This window comes from Sciurus vulgaris (genome assembly GCF_902686455.1).
Source record: "Sciurus vulgaris genome assembly, chromosome: 11".
Lineage (NCBI taxonomy): Eukaryota > Metazoa > Chordata > Mammalia > Rodentia > Sciuridae > Sciurus > Sciurus vulgaris.
Window position 1 is genome coordinate 75,869,760 of NC_136472.1, and position 26,224 is coordinate 75,895,983.

The 26,224-nt window shown below is 36.6% G+C and overlaps 1 protein-coding gene across 3 annotated transcripts in view; it reads right to left on the minus strand.

The window, feature by feature from the left end:
• NARS2 (asparaginyl-tRNA synthetase 2, mitochondrial) overlaps nucleotides 1-23,984 on the minus strand; it is a 157,531-nt gene extending 133,547 nt beyond the window's left edge. For all 3 annotated transcript variants that reach the window (XM_079105097.1, XM_079105098.1, XM_079105096.1), the window contains exons 1-5: nucleotides 23,535-23,984; nucleotides 20,084-20,193; nucleotides 14,933-15,053; nucleotides 10,577-10,717; nucleotides 3,891-3,971 (exon numbers count right to left, since the gene is read on the minus strand). In XM_079105097.1, coding sequence (XP_078961223.1) covers nucleotides 3,891-3,971; nucleotides 10,577-10,717; nucleotides 14,933-15,053; nucleotides 20,084-20,193; nucleotides 23,535-23,675 — 594 coding nt within the window. In that variant the 5' untranslated portion in view covers nucleotides 23,676-23,984. The remainder of the gene's footprint in view (nucleotides 1-3,890; nucleotides 3,972-10,576; nucleotides 10,718-14,932; nucleotides 15,054-20,083; nucleotides 20,194-23,534) is intronic.
• Between the last annotated feature and the right edge of the window lie 2,240 nt (nucleotides 23,985-26,224).

Below are 26,224 nucleotides of genomic sequence, written 5' to 3' on the forward strand. Positions count from 1 at the left end.
TTGGAAGCATTACTCATCACAGTCAAAATGTAGAACACCACAAATGTCCATTAGCTGATAAATGGATAAACAAAATAAGGTACATCCACACAATGGAATACTAGTTTGCTATAAAAAGCAATAAGAACGGACACACGATGTTACCTTGGATTCAGGCAAATGGATGAGAGGAGGACGGGGCAGCGGGCAACCTGCGCATGCACGGTGGAACATCAGGCAGCCGCAAGCCAAAGAACAACCAATCAGACGCAGGCAGATGAACCCTAATGGCGCCTCGCACCCACTTGTCAGTCAGCGGGACCCCCAACCAATTCCAGGCTATAAAGGCCCCGACTAGCCGGAGCCACGCGCAGATTCCCCAGCCCTCCACCCTGGCCTTTCACCCCGGAGGACTAGTGAATCTTGCCCAAGGGCCAAACCCCAATAAAGCCTTGTTCAATCGCTTTTGGTCTGACTCTTTTGGCCACCTGCATCTGACCCTTCGGATACAACATGGATGAACCTCAAAAACTGTTAAGTGAGAGATGCCAGATGCAAAAGACCATATGTCATATGAATTTATTTAGATGATATGCTTCAGAGAAGGCAAATCTATGGAAAGTAGAGTCGTGGTCGAGCTGGGGATGAGAATTAGATGGAACTGTTAATGAATACAAGACTTATTTCTGGAGTGATGAAATTGCCCTCAAGTTAGAACATGGTGACTGGCTGTACCACTTTTTGGACATACTAAACACCAGGGAAAGGTATACTTGTAAGTGGATAAGTGTTATGGTATGTGAAATATGTCTCAATAAAACTGTTTTTTTTCCCCTTAAACAACAACAAAACAAAACTGCTCCATCTCCTCATTACTAAAGCTCGCCATCTTTATTTTCTATAATTCACCAATATGAACCTTCAAATCTATTCACTCAAATCTAGTAAAAACCCTTCAGCTCAACTCCATTTTCCAATTCTTCTCAGATTATTTCCCTTATTGGGAATACCCTCCCTAAAATACAATTAAATCACATGTTCATTTTGAAGATTTTTCTGACCAACTCAATTCTCATTGACAATATTTTGCTATCGATTTCATATCAGTTACAATTGGTAACACTTGTAACCTCAAGTATAGGGTCTCACCTTATTTCTCATCAACTTCTAGTCCGCTACAGCCTCTAATTCTTGCCTTAATCTCTTTTATCTTCTCAAATTACAGATGCATCTGAACTTCTGATGGGGTTATTCTGATAAACCCATCATAAATTGAAGATACATAAGTTGAAAATGCATTTAATATGTCTAACCCACTGAACATCACAGCTGATCCACACAGTACATTATAGAGTATGGCTGTTTATCCCCATGATTGTGTGCTGACAGGAAACTCTGACTTGCAGCTGCTTCCCAACATCATGAGAGAGTATTCATATCGAGTATTGACAGCCTGGGAAAAAGATCAAAATTCAAAATTCAAATATGGTTTCTGCGCTGGAGAATATTAGCTCAGTGTTCGATTCCCAGCACCACAAAACCAAAACTAATGTATGGTTTCTGCTGAATGCCTATCATTTTTGTACCATTATGACATTAAAAAATCAGTAAGTTGAACTATCCTAAATTGGGGACAGACTATAGTTGCTTCAGAACTATAAAAAACCAATCATAAATTTAGAAACTCAGTTAGGACCTTAAGACAAAGAAGAAAAAGTGTACAAATAATAATATTATATGATAAATAACATCAAGGATTAAAAAAAAAAAAAAGCATGCTCCTTACTTTATCAAATCCTGACAAGTCACCAGGTTCTTAGACCAGAACCTCAACTGTATCTTTCTATCCCTCATAACATTTAGCACAGCACTTGAACACAAATGGTAACAAATGTCTGCTGAAAAACAAATAAATGCCTTGAATGTGACTGCTTACATCTACTCAGAGGTCCCCAAATCTTAATATCCATAGTCATAAAGGAGGAAATGTGGGAAAGAAATCAAAAATGGTAAGGCATAAATTCACTTCTCAATAAGAGTATTAGAAGTAAATGTTCTTAGTGTACTTTTTAAGGTCACTCTTACTGATGCCCTCAAAACTAAATTTGTACTAGGTATCTTTAAATGATTACTGACATTTCAATGCTGTCAGAGGAAGAAAGAAGGCTGTAAAGAGAAGACATTTTTTTTTTGGTCCTGGGCATTGAACCCAGGGCACTCAACCACTGAACCATGTCCCCAGTTCTTTCATTTTGAGACAGGGTCTTCTTGCTAAGTTCAAGGTTGGCCTTGAACTTGCCTCAGGCTTCTGAGTAGCTGGTATTACAAGTGTGCACCAACACACCTGGTAGAGAAGCAAGAATTCAAGAATTTAAATACAACAGTTCCATTTCCTAAAGGTTAATTTCTCAAAAAGGCTGCCAACATTCACACCCCTATGCCTCTACTAGTACCCAGGAGGAAATTAACAACGAATCTTGTAAGGACACAGGTGTGTGAGGTGAGAATAAGAAATAACCCTGCTTACAAGGGCAGGAGCAAAAGGTAAGTCTTAGTATCTGAATTTCTAAAAGCAACAAAGACAGCAGGTCATACAAAACAAAAGTCACAGAAGCTGAACTCTGATCTAGCCCCTGACTATAGGACCAATGAATTCAAGAGCATGTCTTTCTAGTAGTCCAATTCCATTATGTAAAATTCCCCTCTCTGGCCCTGAAATGGTATGAACTTCATTTCTCACTTATTTAGCTTTATATATTTTTTCCTCTTCCTATTCATATTTATCTAATTACTTGCCTTTGGTTGTTTAGCAACCAAAATACACAGACTATAATCATTCGGATCTGCTTAGATTTTCCTGGTAGTAAGGAAATTATCTCCCAATTTATCATTATTTAAAAGTTTGTTTAATTTGGGTCTCTAAAAATTCCCTTATTATTTGTAAAAACTCCTTTAAATTATTCTTTTGCTTCTCTGTTTTTTAACATGGCATTGTTTAGATGAAGGGATCATGAAATGCATTTAAGGCAACTAATTTTTCTTCACTTCAATATTCATAAAGAGAAAATAAACACCTAGAAAAGAATGTTTTTTAGAATACACTGTTATTTTGTCATTTGCTATCTTCTTTTAACTCATATACAGATGCTAATATTTCCACTTTAAACATTCAACAGGGTTTTTTATTCTGCTTTTTCCAGAAGGCTAATTGCCACCCAAATTTCTTCAAGTCATATATGAAGAAAGATGACATTTGATTACTATTTCTAATAATAATGATTTCAATATGTCAGGACAACTTTTCCCAGTGAAAATTTTGTTCAGGAATATAAAGAAGGGGCTGGGGATATAGCTCAGTTGGTAGAGTGCTTGCTTTGCAAGCCCAAGGCCCTGGGTTCAATCCCCAGCACCGAAAAAAAAAAAAAAAAAAAAAAATAACAGTCAAAAATGACTGTTAAAGAATTAAACTAAAAGTCTTCATGGGATATACATAAATCGTTTCTTATGAAAATGTAAGTTTTAAAAAAGTCTGAAAAAGGAAATATTTTTATATATACTTTTCTATTTTATTCATCTTCTAAAACATGATTTATGTTCAAGTATCAACTGATGGTGAATTTGCAGAAGAAATATCTTATAATCCTTATTAATCTTTTTAAATTAACCATTTCAGTGGCTTAAGAAAAGCAAGTGGAGTGCTAAATTAAAAACTGTCTCCTTTTAGTCACAGTGTTAGTAATACGGCTGGTAGGATAGGAAGTCAGAGCAGTGGAATGTTTTAAGAATTACCATTGTTAATTTCAGGTGCTACTTATGGTCTTCTGTTCACACAACTCTTATTAAATTCAAAACAAACCCTCAGGAGAAAAATATCAAATAGCAATATTTCTCCAAGATGGGAAACAACTTACCTCAACTTGGAAAAGCTCTCCAGCCCCCTCACAGTCGTTGGATGTAATTATTGGAGTATGAATGTGCACAAAACCACTGTTCTGGAAGGCAAAGAAAAAAACACTCTTTTCAGTATATCCGCACATGAAAAAATTCCAAGAACATACACTGAACTCACAGAATGCCACATCATAATCCCTCCCTAACCCCCCAAATGAGAGAATATTGAAAGATGGTTGAGTATTTTACTATGCACAGAAGCACAAAGAATTTTAAATTTGGAACAGGCTTAGAAATTAAGTTATTCAATCTCTTTATTTCAAAGATAAGGAAACTGAGTCCCTGAAAGATTTAGTGAATTGCCAAAAGACACAAGTAGTCAGTGGCTAAGCCAGGGCTGAAACCTAGTGCTCAGGCTCTCTAATGCTATTCCCTCATCCTGCTTCTCTAAGTTACTGGTATTGGTTCAATAAATACATGTGTGTGTGAGTGCGCGCGCGCGCGCGCACACACACACACACACACTCTCAACCAAGGCAAATGCATGATAATGCCACCCATATTATTCAGGGAATGCAAAGTAATCAATATGAAGTTCAGTTATGTGGGAAGAAAACCTCAATGGTGATAAACCATCAAAATGGAGAAAAATTAAGGCTAATAGGGACTAACAAAATGCACAGCAAAAGAGGCAGAAATGACTAGTGGGAAGTCTCTGTCATTCGATCAATGGCACAATGCACTGCATGTGGCACAGACAGTGCACTTCTTTGGCCTGAGGAATAGTCTGAGCAGCATCAAGTCCATCCATCACTGAGGCGCCCAACTGTAGTTCTTCCGATCAAAAGTCTGGGACTATTTCCACTAGTGAACCACAAAAGCTGTTGCTAGTAGGATTGAAATAACCCATCAACTTCAAGGCTATACTTCTTTCATTCCGACTATGGATGAAGGCAAAGGTTATAGTGAGTACAGAGATAGAAGGTAGCTAAAAATAAATTTACAATACAAAGCCAGAATAGTATGTATTTAATGCAAAATTTTAGCCTTGAAATCAACACATCTCAAATCTCTGCCAAATTCTGCCTATCACTGGTAGAATATAACATCTCCAGGCCTTATTAGGGACTTCCCAAATATGAACTTTTTTGAATTCAAGAATTCTGGCTACAATACAAATTATTTAGCCAATGAATTATGATATAGGCTGACTAAATAGTCAAGCTATTAATCAAAAGTCTCAGAAAGTACTCATATATATACTTAACCTGAGAGCAATGTGCCTAGAAGTGCTGCATAGAACACATTATATAGAACCAAGGAAATACAATCAATAACATTACTTCAAAAAGTTTTATCTCCTAGGAGTGAAGAATTATGGACATGAATCATTTATTCCACATGAATGTAGGCAACTACGAGCATAAATGGAGTAAACAAAGAGAGGAAGTGAAAAATCCAAAGGAAATGAGGGTGGGGAAAGGGAGGTAGAAAGAGAGGAGAAAATTTAATGGCTAAAATCAAAAAGTTAGAACTGGTCAAATGCCACCAGGAACAGCACTGTAAATCTGAGGTCAATAACTATATGGGATTCAAAACAAAAATCACACAAGGAGTAGGAACCATTTTTAATACTTAACTAATGCCAAACCTTTCAAAACCGGTCACTAGCTTTTTAAGCTTTAAAGCTGCTAGTAAAGCTTATCAAAGTCTCTAACATTACCAAAAGCTATACGAGAGAGTACAATGGAAGAACAATAAAGCAGTGTAAACAAAGTCCAAAAAAGAGAAAGCAGGAGGAAGAACAAAGATAAGATGGAAAGGAAACAGCAAGGAGAGGTGGAATGCTGTCAGCATCTGCTGCCAGCGAGGCTCCCAGGGTCAGGTGCTTATACCACCTCACAGCAAAGGGGTTCCTCAATAGAGACATGAGGGCCAGAAAAGGAGCCAAGAGTAGAAGGAAATGCTTTACCCAACTGTTCAGACTCCACCTGCCACCTCCAAATGAAACAGTTTGACACGCATTCTAGAACCAGGTATTTTAGAGGCTCTGAGTATCCAAAAACTACGAAATTCACATCCTAAGGTCCATACACATCACTCAGAAGACTAATGGATATTTTCCCTTTACATATAACACTTAACTGAAATAAATACTGTTATTTAATCAGCATCAACAAGAAATGTGAGAGGGATTGCTAGACACAGGCATGCCACTGGCAACAAAAATCAACGGCAAGAGGAGTCCAAAAAAACCCCATAAAAATAAATAAATAAATAAAAAGCAGTCACAGGCACTCAAAAGCACAGCAGTCTGGGGCCATCCAACACAAGGGTTAAAACCACTCCACTCCATGGCAGTTTTTGAAGGACTGCCATCCAGAGGAGACCGCCCCTGAAAGGCAGAGCAGTCTTCTATTGCTTCATTTGAAAAAGATGGGCACATGTGCAATCCATTCTAGGAATACTTAGAAAAAACGGGCCAAAAGAGAAAAACTTCAGTTATTTGAAAAACTTGGCTCTTCTAAACAACTCATTTTGAGGACTGGAGACAACCATGTTTTAGCACATGGCATGTATGTCAATCTTATGAGCAAACCAAATTATATACAAAATATTTCCAATACTAAAACCAAAAGATAAATCTAGGTTTTCAAAATGTCCTAACTTAAGAGTACTGTTCAAGTTTCTATTTCTTCCCACATTTTTCAATTTTTACTGATAAATTTGAAATTTATGAAAATTTTACCTTTTAATGTAATGTAAAGATGTAATGTTTACATCTTTTAGGGAATCTAAAGTAACAAATCCAAGAAACAGTATCAAATACTAGATGATGCATAATTATTATTTTATATGTCCTAGAGTGCTACAAGTGACTACTTTAAACTAGTAAATCCTAAATGTCACACATGCAAGTGGGTAACAAAATGAGGCATCAGGATTATATTTTTTAGGGCATTATAATTAAAAAGTACATTTATAGCACTCAGAAAGCATCTATTTTTATGACTGTCACCAACAGTGTTAAAATTCAAATTATTTTCAACCACTTAAATGTTTTAAAATTTTTACTTATTTTTCTTACTTCACATTTTTCTAGTTTACCCTCTTATTTTTTTAAGTGTTCACATATCTGTTAAAGCTGCAAGTAATAAAGAAATGTATGAAGTAGGTCAAGTCTAATTTGTTAATGGCTTGCCAATACCACCACCTTGTGGCCAAAAAAATCCATAGAATTGTTTCAGTAGTAAAGCAGGCCACTTTATCAACTGTTGAAGTCTTGAGGAAACACTGTATTTTTAGCTCTGAACAGATTTTATGTTGGTAAGCCATATGGAAGTTGCATAAGAAAGTTTGAGCACATATGTAAACAGACCCTTTCAAATTACAATGGGATGACATTGTATAATGTAATTTATTTCCCTTTGTTTAAGTATGTGACTTAAAGGCATGGTGTTCTTTGTCAGTTTCAATAGAAATTAACTATAATGGAGTTTTTTATTTATAAATTTTATTTATTTTTGGTACCAGGGATTGAACCCAGGGGCACTTAACCACTGAGTTACATCCCCAGTCCATTTTTTTTTTTTTTTTTTTTTTAAATTTTGAGATAGGGTCTTGCTAAATTGCTTAGGGCCTCACTAAATTGCTGAATTGCTGAAGCTGACCTTCAACTTGTGATCCTTCTGCCTTAGCCTCTCAAGCCACTGGTGGAGCTCTTTTTTTTTTTTTTTTTTGGTACCAGGGATTGAACTCAGGGGTACTTGACCATTGGGCCACATCCCCAGTCCTATTTTGTATTTGATTTAGAGACAGGGTCTCCCTGAGTTGCTTAGTCCTTGCTTTTGCTAAGGCTGGCTTAAACTTGCAATCCTGTCTCAACCTCCCAAGCCACTGGGATTACAGGTGTGCACCACCATGTTGGGCTGATGGAGCTTTTTTTTTTTTTCGGTACTGGGGATCGAACTCAGGGCCTTGTGCTTGCGAGGCAAGCACTCTACCAGCTGAGCTATCTTCCCAGCCCTGATGGAGCTTTTTAAAGAGCATGAACTCTCTTGGTGAGCTGCAGCTGGACTTGGACTACATGAATTTGCATATAGCTCAGGGAAAGGTTATAATGGTAAGCAACCAGGGGAAATTAGCTGAATCTGAAGAAGTAGCATAGGCAAAGTTCCAAAATCACATGAATAACACTTGAGTATTCTCTCTGATATCATCCTGGCCTTTAGTGCCTTCCCACTGACATGAGATGAGGGGCCCTTCAACTCAGCAACTTGTTGACCACATTCCACTGTGGCTTTCCCAGGTGGAGGGAAATGGTTGAAAAGCAAAGATGAGACAAAATGCCTTTATTCATTAGATCAACCTACTTGAGTAACACCAACAACCCTAAAAATTAGTGCTTAGTACTCACCTAATACATATCTATGACCAAGATGGAGAAACAGGAATTGAATTTACCTTCCCACTGGAAACAATCATAGAACAAAAAACAATAAAAACAAAAAACAACCCAAATGAAACAATGATTTTTGGGATACTGGATATTAGACAACAAAAAAGACACTGATCTCTGAGTGACGGGAAGCAAACGTTGAGCCCTACCAATCAGCCAGCTTACTACACTGAGATCTTTCAGGCCACAGCATAGGGAGGAGGTGGTAAGGTGGGGCCTAGAAGACTCCCTGACTTGAGGAAAGACAGCTGAGACCAATGTGCCTGAAGTTCATGGACACAGTATCAAAGAAGAGAGAACTGGACAGAGAACTCCAGAGATCTGTAGAAGGTCACCTAGGAATATTAGGTAGAGAACTGATCAGTGCCTACAAGGAGGAAATTATCCAAAATGGGGGAAATAACTAAAAAGATTAGAAGGAACAGTGTTTATGTGCTGGTTGGATGTTCCCACAAGCCAGATTAGAAAAATTTGGTTCATAAGGCACTAGGTAGAGTACTTAGTAGCAGGAATACTTAGTACTAGACTAAACACTGTTCCAGATCTGCTAAACAAAAAATAGAGGCAGACCCCAAAGGATCAACAGTTTTCAAGTAACTTCACTGCATACCAAGACAAAGCTCAAGAAACTTTATAAGTATCTAGCACCCAACAAAGTAAAATTCACTATGTCTGGCATTAATCACAGGTATGCAAAGAGATAGGAAAATATAACCCATGAAACTAATCTATTTATCGATCAAAACTGAACCATAGTCAACTCATGTTAGAATTAAAAGGACATAAAAAGTTTTTAAATTAAAACTATTCCATATGCTCAAAAAGTTAAGTAGACAAGAAAGATATTAAAAAATAGCTCAAAATGAACATCTAGATACAAAATGTATAATGTTTCAGATGAAAAAATACACTGGATAGGATTAACAACAAATTACAACAATGTTGCACTGCAGGAAAAAAGACTGCTAAATTTAAAGATATAGTGATAGAAAGGGAGGAAAAACATCCAAAAGAAATAAACACGAGAAAAAGAATTTTAAGAAAAGAAAAGTATACCAGTGGGCCAGTGGGCTATGGGTAGTATCAATGCCCTAATATATGGATAATTTCAGTTTCCAAAGGAGGAAAATAACAGAAAAAATATTTGTAGTAATACTGCTAAAAAAAAAAAAAACAACAACAAAACAACTTTATGAAAATGATAAACCAAGGACCCAGGAAATTCAACAAACCCTAAATGAGAAGCAAAGAAAACTGCATCAAGGCACATCACAAACTGATAAAATTCAGTTGTTATGGTTTATATATGAGGTGTCTCCTAAAAGCTCATGTGTGAGACAATACAACAAAGTTTAGTTTGGGCTAAGAAAGCCTTAACCTAATCAGTGCATTAATTCACTTGAATGAATTAATGGGGTGGTAACCATAGGCAGGTAGGGTGGTGGCTGGAGGAGACAGGACATGGAAGGGAGGGGGCAGGCTTTGGGGTATATTATTTTGTCCCTGGTGAGTAAAGCTCTCTGCTTCCTGACTGCCCCGTCCTGAGCTGCTTTCCTCTGCCACACTCTTCTGCCACAATGTCCTGCCTCACCTCTGGCACAGAGCAATGGAGTTGGCCATCTATGGACTGAGACCTCTGAAACTGTGAACCCCAAATAAACTTTTCCTCCTCTAAAATTTTTCTTGTCGGGTTTTTTGGTCACAGCAGCAAAAAAGCTGACCAAAACATCAGTGATAAAGAAAAAAATCTTAAAGTCAGTCAAAGAAAAGAAGACAAGTAATGCACAGAGGAATAAAGATAAGGTTGACATCAGATTTCTCACTGGAAGCAATGCAAAGGAGAAGACAGTACCATGGCAACCTTAAAGTACTTAAAGGAAAAAAACCTGTCAACATAGAATTCTGTTCTATAGAAAAAGTATCATTTGAAAATGAAGAAGAAATAAGGATGTTACAGACATAAAAACTTTCAAAGTCATGGATATGCTCATCAACTTGGTTGTGAAGATTTCACAAGTACATATATGTCAAAATCTATCAGATTGTACACTTTACATATTTACAGCATTTATTCCTCAATAAGCTATTACACTACACAAACACATATATGCACACCTGTGGAATCTGATCCTGTACCAAATAAAGGTACTTGGAAAGAACAACTAACAGAACTTTCAGGAAAATGCTCCAGGGTTACAATTATTCAACTTCTTCACAAGAAAGTATACCTGAAGCAGGGCACCTTACCTTAAAGAAGGAATGAATAGCAGCTGTGGCTTCACTGCGAATCCTTAATATAGAACCCAGAGCATTAGTCCTACACCTAAGGTGAGGATATTGTCTCAGGTACTCCAGAGGATGCCTCTCTTTATATTTGATAGGGAATGCCTGCCAATAAATGAGGAAAAAAATTAGAAACTAAAAAAAACCCTCCCAAAAAACCTGTTTTATAAAATCAGTTTCCAGAGCATTTCTTAAATAGTAGTGCTTCAAAGCAAATAAGATGCTTTCCTTCTTATTTCTTAATGTAACAGTAATTATAGCCCACATAATTTTTTTTTTTTTTTTGATATGGGGGATTGAACTAAGGGGCACTCCACTGAGCCACCTTCCCAGCCCTATTTTGTATTTTAATTAGAGACAGGGTCTCACTGAATTGCTTAGTGCCTCACTTTTGCTGAGGCTGGCTTTGAACTCGTGATCCTCCTGCCTCAGCCTCTCGAGTCACTGGGATTACAGGCATGCCACACTGTGCCTGGCTCCACATAATTTTTACCAGCTAGTTGAATGGCAAGATAGATTCAGAGAGATGTGGGTTTGAAGTCAGCATTAGTACTTATTAGCTAAATTAATTAATATATGAGGCTCATCTATTATTTACTAAGGTTCTACCCACTAGCTGTCTGTGACTTCTTACAAATAGAGAGATTAAGCATATAATTATGCAAAACAATCCATGGTTTGGCACACGGGAGTTCAGAATATTATAGATATTAAAGATTATGTTTTTTATCATTATGCACATGCAGCTGGAGTTCAATTTTAAAATCACACAAAGAAAACAAAGGTTCAAAAGAAAGATAATGGAAAAGTAAAAAGAGTTACACTGGCATACTGCTTTGATCTTGTCTAATCTTTTCAGGTCTGGTACACATACTTATTTTTATGTCATACAGGAACAAGTACCATACTTGCCAAGATGAAAATGTAGCCACAAGAACAGATCTCAGATTGTTGGGGGTTCAGAATCCCTAATGTCTGCATACTTTAAATGACACTGAACTGAAGAGGGGAAGAAGGGGGGAGCTCTGACCGCAGCACAGTGCACCAGTAACCTTGTCTGCTATGGTCATTAACCGTCCTGGAAAATGCAGCTGGCAATTTTCTGAGGTTTATCATTAGAATGTAAGGAGAGACAGACAGACTGCAGAGACTATTTACAGATTGCTTTGTTTACTTTAACAACTGCTCCTCTTGCATGTGGTAGGAAAATTAGATTTCAACAAATTATTTTGTATTTTTAATTTTTAATTTTTATGACAAGTTTCGTCCTTATCAACAGACAGACACCAACTAATTTGGCCCTGAGAAGAAAACTGCCCAAAGACAACTGCCTCCGAGGAGATGTGTGCCCTCCATTCACGAGTTCCCTTTCCCCAAGATTTCACTACACCTACCAGAAGAAGAGTAGTGACAGATCTCAACTCCCCCAAAGAGCTGGGACTATGGGGGAACTGCTAGGTTTCATCATACAGAAAGGAATTATCTCAAGGTACTAGGATGGTATTTTAGTTCACAAAACTGCTTTCTTTCCTGGTTATAATTAGAGGAAAAATAACAATTCCAAAGTGATTCCAGTCTGAAGCACAATTATTTGCTTGCATACTAAAAATCTCTTTTTCTATACATTATTATTCTTACATTGATTAAAAAAAAACATCTTTTTATGTCTTTAGAACTCTCTAAAGGTAAAAAGTGCAATAATTTAAATTTTTTTCATATTCCTATAATTCTCAAAAAGTATAAGTGTTGTATATGTTTGAGTGATTCTTAAAACATAAAATAAAATAAAGTGCCAAATCTAAAATCAATTGCATTAACTTGGTTTGCAGAGTAGGAAGAAAATTATTGATTAATTATTTATATTGAGAGACTAAGAAAAAAGCTGTTGTTACCATTCTACTTGACAGATTTTAGTGCTTATAAAAGTATAATTTTTATTTTATGAATAGTCTTAATTTGAAGTCCTAGAAGAAAGCATAAAATACTAATTGTAGTCCATGTTCTTTTAAAAGGGAAATGTTCATTTCTCAATTTTTTTTCATCATGTAATTATAAGAAACCAATGTTTGTTTCCTTGGCAGTTGTTTCATACCCTGGATTATTTTGAATAGATAGTTCCTTAAAGAGACTGATTTAGTTAACAAAAAATACAGTTATGCCAATGAAACCCTAACATGGCAATATCTGTATCAAATAGGTGAGTGTTCATCATTCTGATAAGTTTGTTTTGGTGCTGTCCAACCTGTGATTGTGTGATATACAAATGACAAATCAGAAAAAATTTAGAAATATGATTACCCAAAAAGGAAACTACCCTATCTCAATCTGAATTGTATTGATAACTAGGTATTCCCAAGTGGTTAGATATGTTATTAATCTTTGTTTATTGAAAAAGGTTAGTTAGCTTAATGACACAAAATTAGTTATTTCTAAGTAAGGAGTTTACAAAATCATACCTTGACTAGAAGCTTTACTTTGTAAACTTTATAGACTGAGAGAAGCCATTAAATCATTAATCATTTTTTTGTTGTTGTTGTATTAAGTGGGCACAATACCATTATTTATTTTTTAAAAATACTTTTTAGATGTTAATAGACTTTTATTCTTTTATTTATATGTGGTGCTGAGGATCAAACCCAGTGCCTTACACATGCTAGGCAAGTGCTCTACCACTGAGCCACATCCCCAGTCCCCTAAATGGCTAACCTTCATTTTGCTAAAATAAAAGTTTGCCATTCATATGCAAAGAATCTGATACAGAAAATCTGACAATATTATAGAGTTTGTCTTCCTATCAAAGTACTTAATAAGGCTTGAAATTAAATTTATATATAAACAAAATGTCTTATCTCATTATTTGAATTAGATATTGGGCTGGGGAAATGGCTCAGTTGGTAGAGTGCTTGCCTTGCAAGCACAAAGCCCTGGGTTCAATCCCCAGCACCACAAAAAAAAAAAAAAAAAAAAAAAAGAGGAAGGAAAAAATTAGATATTAATGGGGAATTCCTAGATAATTTTTTGAATAAATTATAATTCCTTTCCACAAGTACATCTGACTAGAAACATAAGCTACTGTTAATTTTATTTATGTTTAAAACAAACTCATTTGTATGCCATGCATAAAAAACACTTTATACAATTCAGATACATCTTATTCAATAAAGCCTATATTTTTTCAAGTACAAATTCTCATATCCAAAGAAAAACAATTAAAAACCAGCATTAGTAATGTAAAGTAATTAAATGGCATAGATTTCTGCTCCTAATAATTGTTTAATAAAACACTTGGTGATTAAAAAAAAAAAATAAAGAAAGAAAAACAAGGGAAGGAGAAGGTACCAACATCAACAGAATATAAGGGAAAACAACTTAAGAATAATAAAATACATGGCAAATTTTTAATAATCATAGATCCCTCCAAGAAAGCAAAAACAAAAATAGTTACCTTCTTTATTCCTCTTGATTTCCAAATTATTTCACAATCTATTTTCCAGAAATCTCAAAATTTGATTCTCAATTTTATGTCAATGAAAATTTCTTGAAAAATTATTCAGAATGACATTTTAAAAGAAAATTAGCCCATTTTCTTTCTTATTTCCTTACATTTAATTTTTCCTATTTTTCTAAGGTACCAAAAATGAATTTAAATGATACAATTTCCTTAAAATCTCATTTTTTTTGCACATTAATATTTGAAGATAATTATGGCAAAGACAGAGAGGAGTCAAATGGCTAGAATATAAATTTCATATGTGCCACAAATTTCACCAGGGTGAGCCTTATTTTCTCCATCATTGTAAATGTATTCCCTCTAACCTCTTTATCAGGCTTATAAAGCTATTATCAAGAGTCTTGGAAAAACAGATATAAATATGCCTTAACATAAAACTTCTTGTCTCTACGCAGCCCAAGCATTACAACACTCCAGATCAGCACCATTCAATAGAACTTTCTGTGATAAATGGGAATGTTTTCTACCTGTGTCACATTTGAACAACTAATGCCACTGAAGAACTGGACTTCTTAACCTTAGCATGGATCTGCATTGTGGATGACTGGGGGTGCTTATAAAAGCTGTGAGATCCAATTGTGACAGGCACTAGAGATGCACAGATTAATACTTAGCCCCCACTGATAGACTAAGTCATCTCTGTAACAATTTTGCTACTATCTCTACAGATTATTCCCTGTTTCAATTATCAGGGAAGCACAAATGAAAAATGTTCTAAGTACCATTTTCCCAATAATCACACTTAAAACAGACTGTTAATACTTTAAATTAAGCCTAAATAGTCTGAATGAAAGTATCAATAAGCATACCTTGGCATCACAATTTCCAATAACTTCAATTTTTTCTGCCTTCAGTTCCACATTTTGTCTTTTGGAAGGACTTTTTATCAGCTGCCCTAGTACTTCCACAGAACTCCCAAAAGTCAATACTCTAGATTAACCAAAATAAACAGGATATTATTATATATAACTTTTAATAAAAATCTTGCTATTAAATATAACTTTTGTCTTAATACAAATCCTGCTATTAGAACATTAAAATACTTAATAATATAAGAATTTACCCTCAATTGACTTAAAGAATCTTCAGAATCTATGGAAGCTCTGTTGCATACCCAAATTATGAAAATGATTTCCATACATTTTATGGGAACAAATAGAGTTAAGGATTTGCATAGAGGTATTTGGAATTAAGGAACTATATAAGGGCTGGGGAGATAGCTCAGCTGGTATGGTGCTTGCCTTGCAAGCACAAGGCCCTGGGTTCGATCCCCAGCACCGCAAACAAAACAAAACAAAGGAGCTATATGATTATCCTTATCTAAAAATAAATTGGCCAAAATACTTTTTAACATATTATAGATTATATGTAAGGTCCAATGAAAGCAGAATCAGGTCTGTAGTTCTGTTGATAATTCCCTGATTTTGATAACATGTTATAATAACACGTTATCCTTGGGAAAGTCAGGTAAAACGTACATGAAACTATTTCTGAAATGATAAGATTAAGTACATGTACTATTTCTACAACGTATTTTTAAGTTTACTTATTTATTCATTTAAATTTACCCAGCTGATAGTCTGAGCATATACAGACTATCTTCTGGGTAATAAGTCTATATTCTAGTGCAAGTTTTTCCGTAAACTGATTGTATGATTCTTAGAGAAAGTGATGTATACTCATTTGCTTTAAGAATTATCTATTAAGAAGGGGGGGTGATCTAAGTGGTTATGTATTTATTCTAGTTCTAACATTTCATAATTACAATAAATATGGAAAGTGCCTTCTTTAATAGACTATTAAAAAATTATAATAAAGTAATACAATAAACTGTATCAAAAAATGTATCAGGAGATTCCCCAGTTTTGTTTGCTTGCTACACTTAATATATGCCTTTACTATTTCTTTTTAAAATTTATTTTTTAAAATCTTCCCTTTGCTTCTCCATTATCCATCCTTGATCAGTGCTTTCCACACACACACGAAGATGAAATTCCCTATGGTATATTTATATATGCACGTGTGATTTTGTTAAAATCATTCTGCATTACCTCTTTCCTATCCCTTCTCCTTCCTTCTCAATCTTCATCTTCTACTCCACTTATCTTCCCTATATCTTTCTGAGAGCCCGTCCCTGCCCCCTTCTCCTTTTTTTTTTTTTAAATATTTTTAGTTATAGATAGACACAAAATCTTTATTTTATTTATTTATTTTTATGTGGTGCTGAGGATTTGTTATGGTTTGGATGTGAGATGTCCCCCAAAAGCTCACATGTGAGAAAATGCAGGAAGGTTCAGGGGAGAAGTGATTGGGTTGTAAGAGTTCTAACTCAGTGAATTCATCCCTGATGGGATTAACTGAAGTGGTAGGATGTGGCTAGAGGAGAATGGAATTTAGGCACGGGTATATATTTGGGTATATATTTTGCGGCTCTTGGATATATATTTTGTATCTGTAGAGTGGAGTTTCTCTGCTTCCTGATGATGTAAGCTGCTTCCCTCTGCCAGGATCATCCACCAAGATGTTCTGCCTCACCTAGAGCCCCAAGGAATGGAGCTGGCCTTCTATGGATTAAGACCTCTGAAACCGTGAGCCCTCAAAAAAACTATTCCTCCTCTATAATTTTATTGGTCAGATCATTTAGTCATAGCAGCTAAAAAGCTGACTAAAATAGAATCGAACCTAGAGCCTCGCACATGCCAGGCAAGCACTCTACCACAGAGCTACAACCCCAGCCTCCTTCTTTTTCTTATTTTGCTCTAGCTTCCACATATGAGAGAAAACATTTGGCCCTTGATTTTTTGAGTCTGGCATTTTCACTTAGCATGATGTTCTTCAATTCCATCCATTTACCAAAAAAGGCCATAATTTTATTCTTCTTTATGGCTGAGAAAACTCATTGTGTATGTATGTATGTATTACATTTTTTAAATTTATCTACCGACAGGCATCTGCTGATTCCATAATTTGGCTACTGCAAATTATGTTGCTATAAACATTTAAGAAGCTACATCACTAAAGTATGATGATTTTAGTTTGGGATAAATAACAAGGAGTGGAATAGCTGAGCACATGGTGGTTCCATTTCCAGTTTTTCAAGGAATCTCCAAACTGCTTTCCAGAGTGGTTGTGCTAATTTACAGTCCTACCAACAATATATGAGTATACCTTTCCTCCCACATCCTCACCAGCATTTATTATTCTTTATAGTCTCAATAATTGTAATTCTGATTAGAGATGGAATGTTTGTGTAGTTTTGATTTGCATTTCTCTGACTGCTAGAGATGAACATTTTTTCATATATTTGTCATTCATCTTTGTTTTTACTTGAGAAATATCTGTTTAATTCTTTGCCCATTTATTTATTGGATTATTTGTTTTGGGGTTCTTTATATATTTTGGCTATTACTCTCCTATCAAAGGAGCAGCAGGCAGATATTTTTCTCCCATTCTGTAGGCTCTCTCTTCAGGTTCTTAATTGTTTCCTTTGGTGTGCAGAAGCCTTTTAATTTGATGGCATCCCACTTATTGGTTCTTGGTTTTATTTCGTGAGCTTCAGGGGTCTTGTTCAGGAAGTCAATACCTGTACCAATATGATAGTGTTGACCCTATGTTTTTTCCTAGCAGCTGCAGAGTTTCTGGGCTAATTCCTAGGTCTTTGGTTCACTTTGATTTGACTTTTGTGTAGGGTGAGAGAGAGAGAGATCTATTTATATACTTCTACATATAGATACCCAGCTTTCCAAGCACCATTTGTTAAAAAGCCTATCTTTTCTCCAACATATATTTTTGGCACCTTTGTCAAGTATCAGATGGCTGTTAAGTATGTGGATTTGCCTCTGTACTTTTATTCCACTGGTCTTCCTATCTTTTTTTTTTTTTTTTTTGTACTAGGAATTTAACCCTGGGATGTCATGTCACTGAACTATAGTTCCTTTTAAAATTTATTTTGAGACAGGGTCTCCCTAAGTTGCTAAAGGCCTCACTAAGTTGCTGAGGCTGGCCTCAAACTTGTGATCCTCCTGTCTTGGCCTCCTGAATTGCTGGGATTACAGGTGTGTGCCACCACATTTGGGTTCATGTCTATTTTGATGCCAATACCATGTAGTTTTTGTTACTGTAGCTCTGTAATATGATTTGAGATCCAATATTGTGATGCTTCCTATATAGCTCTTCTTGCTCAGGATTGCTGTGGATACAATAGGTCTCATTCTTCCAAATGAATTTAGGACTGTTTTTTCTAGTTATGTGAAGAATGTTATTGGTATTTTGATGGCGATTTCACTGAATCTGTATATTGCTTTTGGCCATTTGGACAATATTAATTCTGCCTATCCAAGAACATGAGAGGTCTTTTCACCTTCTAAGATCTTCTTCAATTTCTTTCTTCAGTGTTCTATAGTTTTCATTGTAGAGATCTTCCATCTCCTTGGTTAGATCAATTCCAAAGTATTTTACTTTTTGAGGTTATTGTGAATAAAATGTTTTTCCTAATTTCTCAGCAAAATCATTGTTTCCTTTTAAAATTTATTCTTATATAATTCATATAAGTAAGATTGTCTACTACTATATCAAGGAGAGAAAACCTGATAAATCTTTCATCAAAACTTCAGTGTTTCAAGATGCTCTGACTTAAAATATGCACTAACTGACATGATGAATTTTCTCCTGGGTACCCTTAAGAATACCTCAAAGAGGTGGGTAATCATCCTCTGGAATCTCTAAAATTTTAGATACCATTTGACATACCCATATAATTGGTACACTGATAGACATTATCAGAAAAACTACAAACTTTTTACATCAGAACAATTTTGTTTTTCTGCTCAGTTGACCAAAGAGTCTCAGACCCATGAACCTATTCAATATGTGAAAAGCATTAATCCTAACCATACTTGGAATAGCAAAGCAGTCTTATTTTAACAAATTAGTATAATATTCTATTCTTCACAACTTATACCCTAACATAAAAATGGTGTTAGTCTTGTTGGCTCCTATGACAAATGCCTGTAATCCAAGTTATTGGGGAAGCTGATGCAGGAAGATTGCAAATTCAAGGCCAGCCCAGGCAACTTAGCTAGATCTTACCTCAAAATAAAAATAAATAAATAAACAGGTCTGGGATAAGCCAGGCAGAGTGGTGCATGCCTATAATTCCAGTGACTCAGGAGGCTAAGGCAGGAGGATCACAAGTTCAAGGCAAGTCTTAGCAACTTAGTGAGACCCTCAACAACTAAGCAAGACTCTGTCTCACAATAAAAAATAAGAAGGATAGGGGATGTAGCTCAGTGGTAAAGCTCCCTGGAGTTTAAGCCCTAGTACCAAAAAAAAAAAAAAAAAAAAAATATATATATATATACACACACACACACACACACATATATGTATATATTATATATATATGGATGTATGGATGTATGGATGTTGGGGATGTAGCTCAGTGGTAGTAGGCCCTAGTACTAGGGGGGAAAAAAAGGCGTTACTTTTAACATCTGATAACAAAACATAAAAATTTCTTCCATTTATCCAATAAGCAATAATTGGTTACTTTGCCAGAAGGCAAAAATGAATGAAAAACCATTCCTAATTTCAAGGAGTCCTTATTCGAAGAAGCAGTCCAGTAATAATATAGTTGATTATCATCCAATATAATATATTTCATGACAGAGCTGGGTACAGGATCTATGCGACCACAGAGGAGGGTCATCTACCACAGTCAAGGGATGGGAACATCAGATGATGCTTAAACTGGAACTGGAAAGACAGGTGAGGAAGAGGTTGTATCAGGCAGGAATGGCAACATGAATAAGAGCCTGAATGTAAAAAGGAGCAGAACAGCTTAGGGGAGCTGCCAAAAGAGAAGGAAGACTGAAGATAAGTGATCAGTGAATTAGGGAGGTGGGGAACACTGCAGAAGAAGAAAGAAAGTCAAAGAACTCAAAACGACAACAACAGCTTACCCACTGTCAAAGCTTGAATCTGCAACAATCTGAAGGCTTTCCAAAGATGACCCATCATTTACATGCAGGAACAAGACTTCCTTCTGGGATCGGATAGATCGAACCCATCCCTAAATTAGAGAAAGATTTCTAAATGTGAGCTTAAAATACATAAACACTTTATATTTTCATTATACATACAAAAAAAGCTAAATGAAAGAAAAAAAATGTACAATCTTGCCTTAACATTATCAGCTGCATAAAACGAACTGCTTTCTGTTTACCAATATGCACACATAATCTTAAATGGTTTTTATCACAAGGAGATACACCCTTTGGCATTCCACCTTTTGTTCTATTTTGTTAATGAAACTCATAATTTTCAACATTTGCCGAATATTCATCAAGTTGATGAGTGTAATTTGCATAACCAATCTCCTTAATATTGGCTTTTCTAATGACAATGACAAATAACAGGGTTTATATCTTGGCACCTTTTTCCTTATATCTAATTCTAGATTATGTAATATAGACTAGAAATATCTTTACAGGATTTTGATTCTTTCACAAAGTATCACACAAAAAAAGATACCCAAAAATATCTCATAATGAACACATATTAAGTAATACACAAACTTTCAAAGACAGTCTTAATTTGTACAAGAGAGATGCTTTCAAGTAGGCCAGTAACACTAAAACAGCTCTCTCAAATACACCCAAATTAAATTTAACTAGTATAGGAGTTAAGAGGGAATAACTAATCTTCTAGTAGACACCAAACAATTGGGGAGTGTCTCATAACTATAAAGTAAATGAATACCGGTCAACATTCATGCTTGAGAAAAGCAAGAGATTAGCCTACATAGCAAAACTATTGATCATTTTCTGTGTCTGGCTATAATCTACAGATGCTGTTAAAGCTCCTATCTCTTACTTGCATATCCATAAAGCTTTAAGGGAAAAAAACATGCTTACTTATTTTAGAGTATATTGTCAGGTACACAGCTGAGATTCTGAAAATGTTGTACTACCTTCATATAGCATCTCATTTCCTTCACATAATTAACTCTAAGGTTTATCATAACTATTTTACAAGCAAAGAAACTGAGGCTCAGAGAAGTTAAGCAACTTGTTAAAGACAGCGGTAACGGTTAGACTTGAACCCAAGTCTATTTGATTAGAAAGCCCTTGATCTTTGTGAGGACTCCATAGAATGAAGTGTAACTTGTTTCAGACTCATGCACAAGGTACTTTGCCTCATCACACTCCCCCAAAGGCACCTGCTTTTTGGTCATGCTCAATCAACAATAATTTCTGAAGCACCACTCTCTCATTTTTACTTGTTGTTAGTACTTGTTAACATTCATTAAGCACTTTGTAATGTGCCAAGTTCTTTATAAATATTATGCTTTATAAATATTATGTTACTTATTCTCACAAGAAGTAAATGATGTGGTTAGAATTAACCTTTTTAAAATGAAGAAACATTTAGAGACATTAAGAAATGAGTTCAGGTCATAGGTACCAACTAGTACTGTTGGGATTCAAATACAGTTATTACTTCAAGTTTATGTTCTTATCAATAAGCTTTTCTGGAATGCTATTTCCACCCATCCCCAGTTCCTCTGCTTGGGGGACACATCCTTGTGCAATTTCCACTCCATCCTAGATTATCTGGGGAATATATCCTTCAGGACTCAGCTGAAATGTCACCCCATATAAGAAGTCTTCCTTGACCTCCTCATAGGAGGAATTCCATGTTTCTCAGAGCTTCTTATATAGATCATTAATAATAATCACACTGCTGAGGACTAGGGCTGTCCAATGGAAATATAATGTGAGCTACATTAGTGATTTTCAAGTTTTTTAGGGTCACATTAAAAAGAAACAGATGAAATTAATAATATATCTTATTAACCAGTTATGCCTAAAATACTATCAACATGAAATTGATATTAAAATATATTGAAGCCAAACACGGTGGCACATGTCTGTAATCCCAACTACTCAAGAGGCTGATGCAGGAGGATCACAAGTTCAAGGTCAACCTGGGCAACTTAAAGACATCCTGTCTCAAAACTTTTTAAAAAAGGGCTGGTGTATCAGTGGTAGAGTGCCTGCCTAGCATGTGTGAGGCCCTGGGTTCAATTCTCAGTACTGAAAACAAATAAACAAAAAACATGAACCCCAAATGGATATAGACATACATGAGAAAGAGATGGAGAGACTGCATTCTTTTTTGCTCTTCACAATTATTATGTATATTGGGGCTGGGGTTGTGGTTTAGTGTAGAGCACTTGTCTAGCATGTGTGAGGCACTGGGTTCAATTCTCAGCACTGCACACAAAAATAAAGGTTTAACAATAACTAAAATTTTTTTTCCTAAAATTATCATGCATTTTATTCTTACAACACATCTCAGTTCTGGCTCATCACATTTCAAGTGCTCAGAGCCACAAGTGGTTGTTATCTTCCATATTAGATGGAAAGCATTAAATTCTGTTCTTTCCATCTTTGACTTTTCTTTTGACTAGCACACAAAAGGTATCATTTATGCATCCCAAATTAACAGATAAATGCAAGTAAAGTTTTTGAATTGGATCATGGGAAGGATATGAAACCCACATAAATGTATACAAAAGCAGATCGTAACACTAAACAGCAAGGATATATGAAGACACCAAAATAACAATTATCAGTGTGTTTCAGTAATCCAATGAGAAAGGGTCAACTACCTTGCTTAACCTGCTCCTTTAAGGAGGATAGGAAATAATAGTGGCTAACATTTATTGACTAAGGGCTTCTCTTCTAATTTCTTATACCCATTATCTCAATTTTCAGGATTCCATGAAGTAGAGACTATTATATGTTTTCATAAAAAGAAATTTATGTTTAGAGTGCTTAAGTGACACGCCCATAATTAACAAGTTACTTAGGAGAGATTTAAACTTACACAGCTTCACTCCAGAATTCTTTCAAACATTCCATTCTTTCTCCTAATTTATTAAACATAAATTACACGGAGGCCCAATTTTAAGCACTAAGGTGGCTAAAAGCTGAATCAAAGTCCTGGTTTAGTGGAACGGGTATTTACTGTCAGTCATGTGAATATCAAATCGGGTAAGGCAATTTTTGCCCTCAAACGGCTAGAGCAAGACAACCACCCCGGATATTATAAGATGAAGAAAAGGGCCCTGTTCACTTACACTTTTCTGAATGATTAACAAGTTTTGCAGGTCATGCCCTGGTATCTTGAAAACTAACTTCACAATCACCAGAGCAGTTTTGCAAAAAGTTAACGGTAGGTATCCGGAGGACTAAGAGAGGTCTGAACTCCCACTATACCTATGCTTTCTAACTTTTCTCTGCTGGTCGTTCTGTCTGACCCAACAACACAAAGTAAAGCTAGATGTGGATGTGCCACCTAAGTCCCTAAAAGAAAGAAAGAAAAAACCCCTTTCCACACACCCACCTGGACCTTAACGCGCTCCCCACTCGCGTTATGGGACCCAAGAGCGTCCCGCACGCTCAGTCTGGAGGAAGGTCTGTGCCTGGGGCAGGGAGCAGTGGAGCAGGAGCGCAGGGCTCGAAGCAGACAACGGGCCAAGAGCATGGCGCGGCCGCCCCGGGTCACCGCGGGACCAGCCCGGGCCCCAGCGGGTTCGGAACTGCCTGCAAGGGCCCTCCTTTTCAGCTGCTCCCCTGTTCACGGCCGCAGCCCTGTCCTCAGGCGCTGCAGGCCTCCAGCTCCACCCAGAACGACTCCGCTTCCTACTTCCCAACACGGAAAAAAAGACCTGAACACTCGGCAAATGCCAAAACCAAACCACGCGCCCGAGCAGACCGCGCGACCCGCTGCCGCAAACTAGCAGTAAAAGCACACCCCTCGGCCGCGCGGCCACACGTGCTCCCACTGGCCCTACGTCACCACGCCAACGTCGCGTGTCATCACGCTACGAGGAGACTGACAGGAGCGAGCGTCCCGGTGTCCTCGAGCTAAGGAGGCGGAGCGGAGGTGGGGGGCGGGGTCAGGAGTCGAGGTGGGACTGGGCTAAGGCAGAACCCGGTTGTAGGCGTTTTCCCAGGGAAAAGCAGGGGGTGCAGCGGGGGTGAAACCTTGAGAGTGTCATTCCTAAAGTTTTCAGGGAGAACTGAGAACACCTGAGAGGCAGGGGGGTGACTGATGCAGAGGGAATGCAGCCGGAAGAAGACTTAATTGTTGAGAGTAGGAACCTGAGGGTGTCAGTCGTTCCTGGGTTCTGAGCACAGAGGAAAATCCGAGGCTGTCCCTGAACAAATCACAGTTGGGTGCTATCAGACATCTAAACAGACAATTACAGAAAAGGGTGATCAGGTGCCTTCAAAATCTAAGCTGTGATACCAGAGATGGCTTTCGGGAGAAGGTAGTCCTATGCCAGGAAATAGTTAAGAGGAACTAAAGAGACCTTGAATACAGGAGTCAGAGGAGGCATGAGGGGTGAAGATGATGGAGAGAGAATGGAGGATTCACAAGCGTTGCCTGCCAGCATCTTGGAGTCGGTCGCCCTTTTTTCCAACACAGTTATCTGCATTTGTTTCATCTGAAAATAATGACCCTTTCATATAGTCAGCTGTATTCTGAATTTATACCAAAAAAAAACTTTCCCCATAACTCAGTGAAGTTCATGAAAGCATTTTTATCTTGTTTAACAATAAAAGGTAGAAGTGTGAGAGCTAGTTACTTAAAGTTGCCACTGTTATATCCATTTTACAGATAAGAGAATTTAGAGATAGAAAGAATAAATGACCTGTTCGATGATACAAGATTTAAGTCCAGAAGTCCTGACTCTATGCACTAAACTATCATGCTACATAGCGTTTCAAGGTGTAAATTAAACAGTGATCCCTTCCATGAAAAAGCTTATGGTCTAGAGAGGGAGATTGGCAAGAAAAGAGATCACTGCAAAATAAACCAGTACACATAGATGGATGTGATGAGTGGAGTGGTAGTCTATAGAAGGAGATAATTGAGCTGAATTTTTTAGAAGGATCAGAATTTTACCAGATGGAATGTAAGAAAATTTCCTGTCTGAAGATGAACAGGAAAAGTTGTCAGGGGCTGGGGTTATAGCTCCATGGTAGAGTGCTTACCTAGCACATATGAGGCACTGGGTTTGATCCTCGGCACCACATAAAAATAAATAAAATAAAGGTATTGTATTCGTCTACAAGTAAAAAAAAAATTTTTTTTAAAGTTGTAAGGAGGACGAATGACTTAAAAGGATCGTACAGCAGATCGTGGTGGTACATGTCTATAATCCCAGCAACCCAGGAGGCTGAGGCAGGAGGATCTTAACTTCACGGCCAGCCTTGGCAACTTAGTGAAACCCTGTCTCAAAATAAAAATAGGAAATGTGGGATATAGCTCAGTGACAGAGTACCCAGGGTTTGATCTCCAGTACCACAAAATAAATAAAAATAAATAAAGGATTGTACAACCGTTCTCAAGACAGACTAGAAAATATCTTGAACACTTCTTGAACCTTGAGAAAAGAAAAATGTAAACTTATTGTCTTTGGAATGACGGCTTTTAACAAAAAATAAGTATGTCTTTGGTGAGTTGGTTTTGAAATCTGGAAAACAAGGTCTGTTCCCTATGTTGAGGTGTATCCCAGTGCAAACCTGGTTTTTAACTACACCTACTCTTTCCAAGTGATCAAACATAGCAATGAATTGGTTCACTTTCTTCTCGGGCTATTTTTCTGTCTTGCCTTCATTCTCCCTTCTCTCCCCCATCCCACAGGATGATATGCTTTAAGGAATGGGGATTGAGTTCCAGAGAGTGGGAATCTTGACTTCTTTTACCCTACTTCTTTAAGCCTAAGGGTTATTTTGTAAGTGGGGACTACAACCTAGTAATATGGTAAAGAAAAGGGAAATCAGTGGGTGAATCTGAAAATTAGCAATGGTTAATTTAAATATATATATATATATATAAGTTTACTATAGCATTCATGGTTCTGGTGCTCAGTTCAAATCACCACCTGTATCTAGATCTATATTGTATCTGTATCTAAATTGTTTTATATCAAGTTGTATCTTCTTGTTTAGTTTTGTTTTCAATGTTAGATTCACACTTTTCTTTTTAGATTCATCACATTCTAAACAGCAGCAAGAGTGATG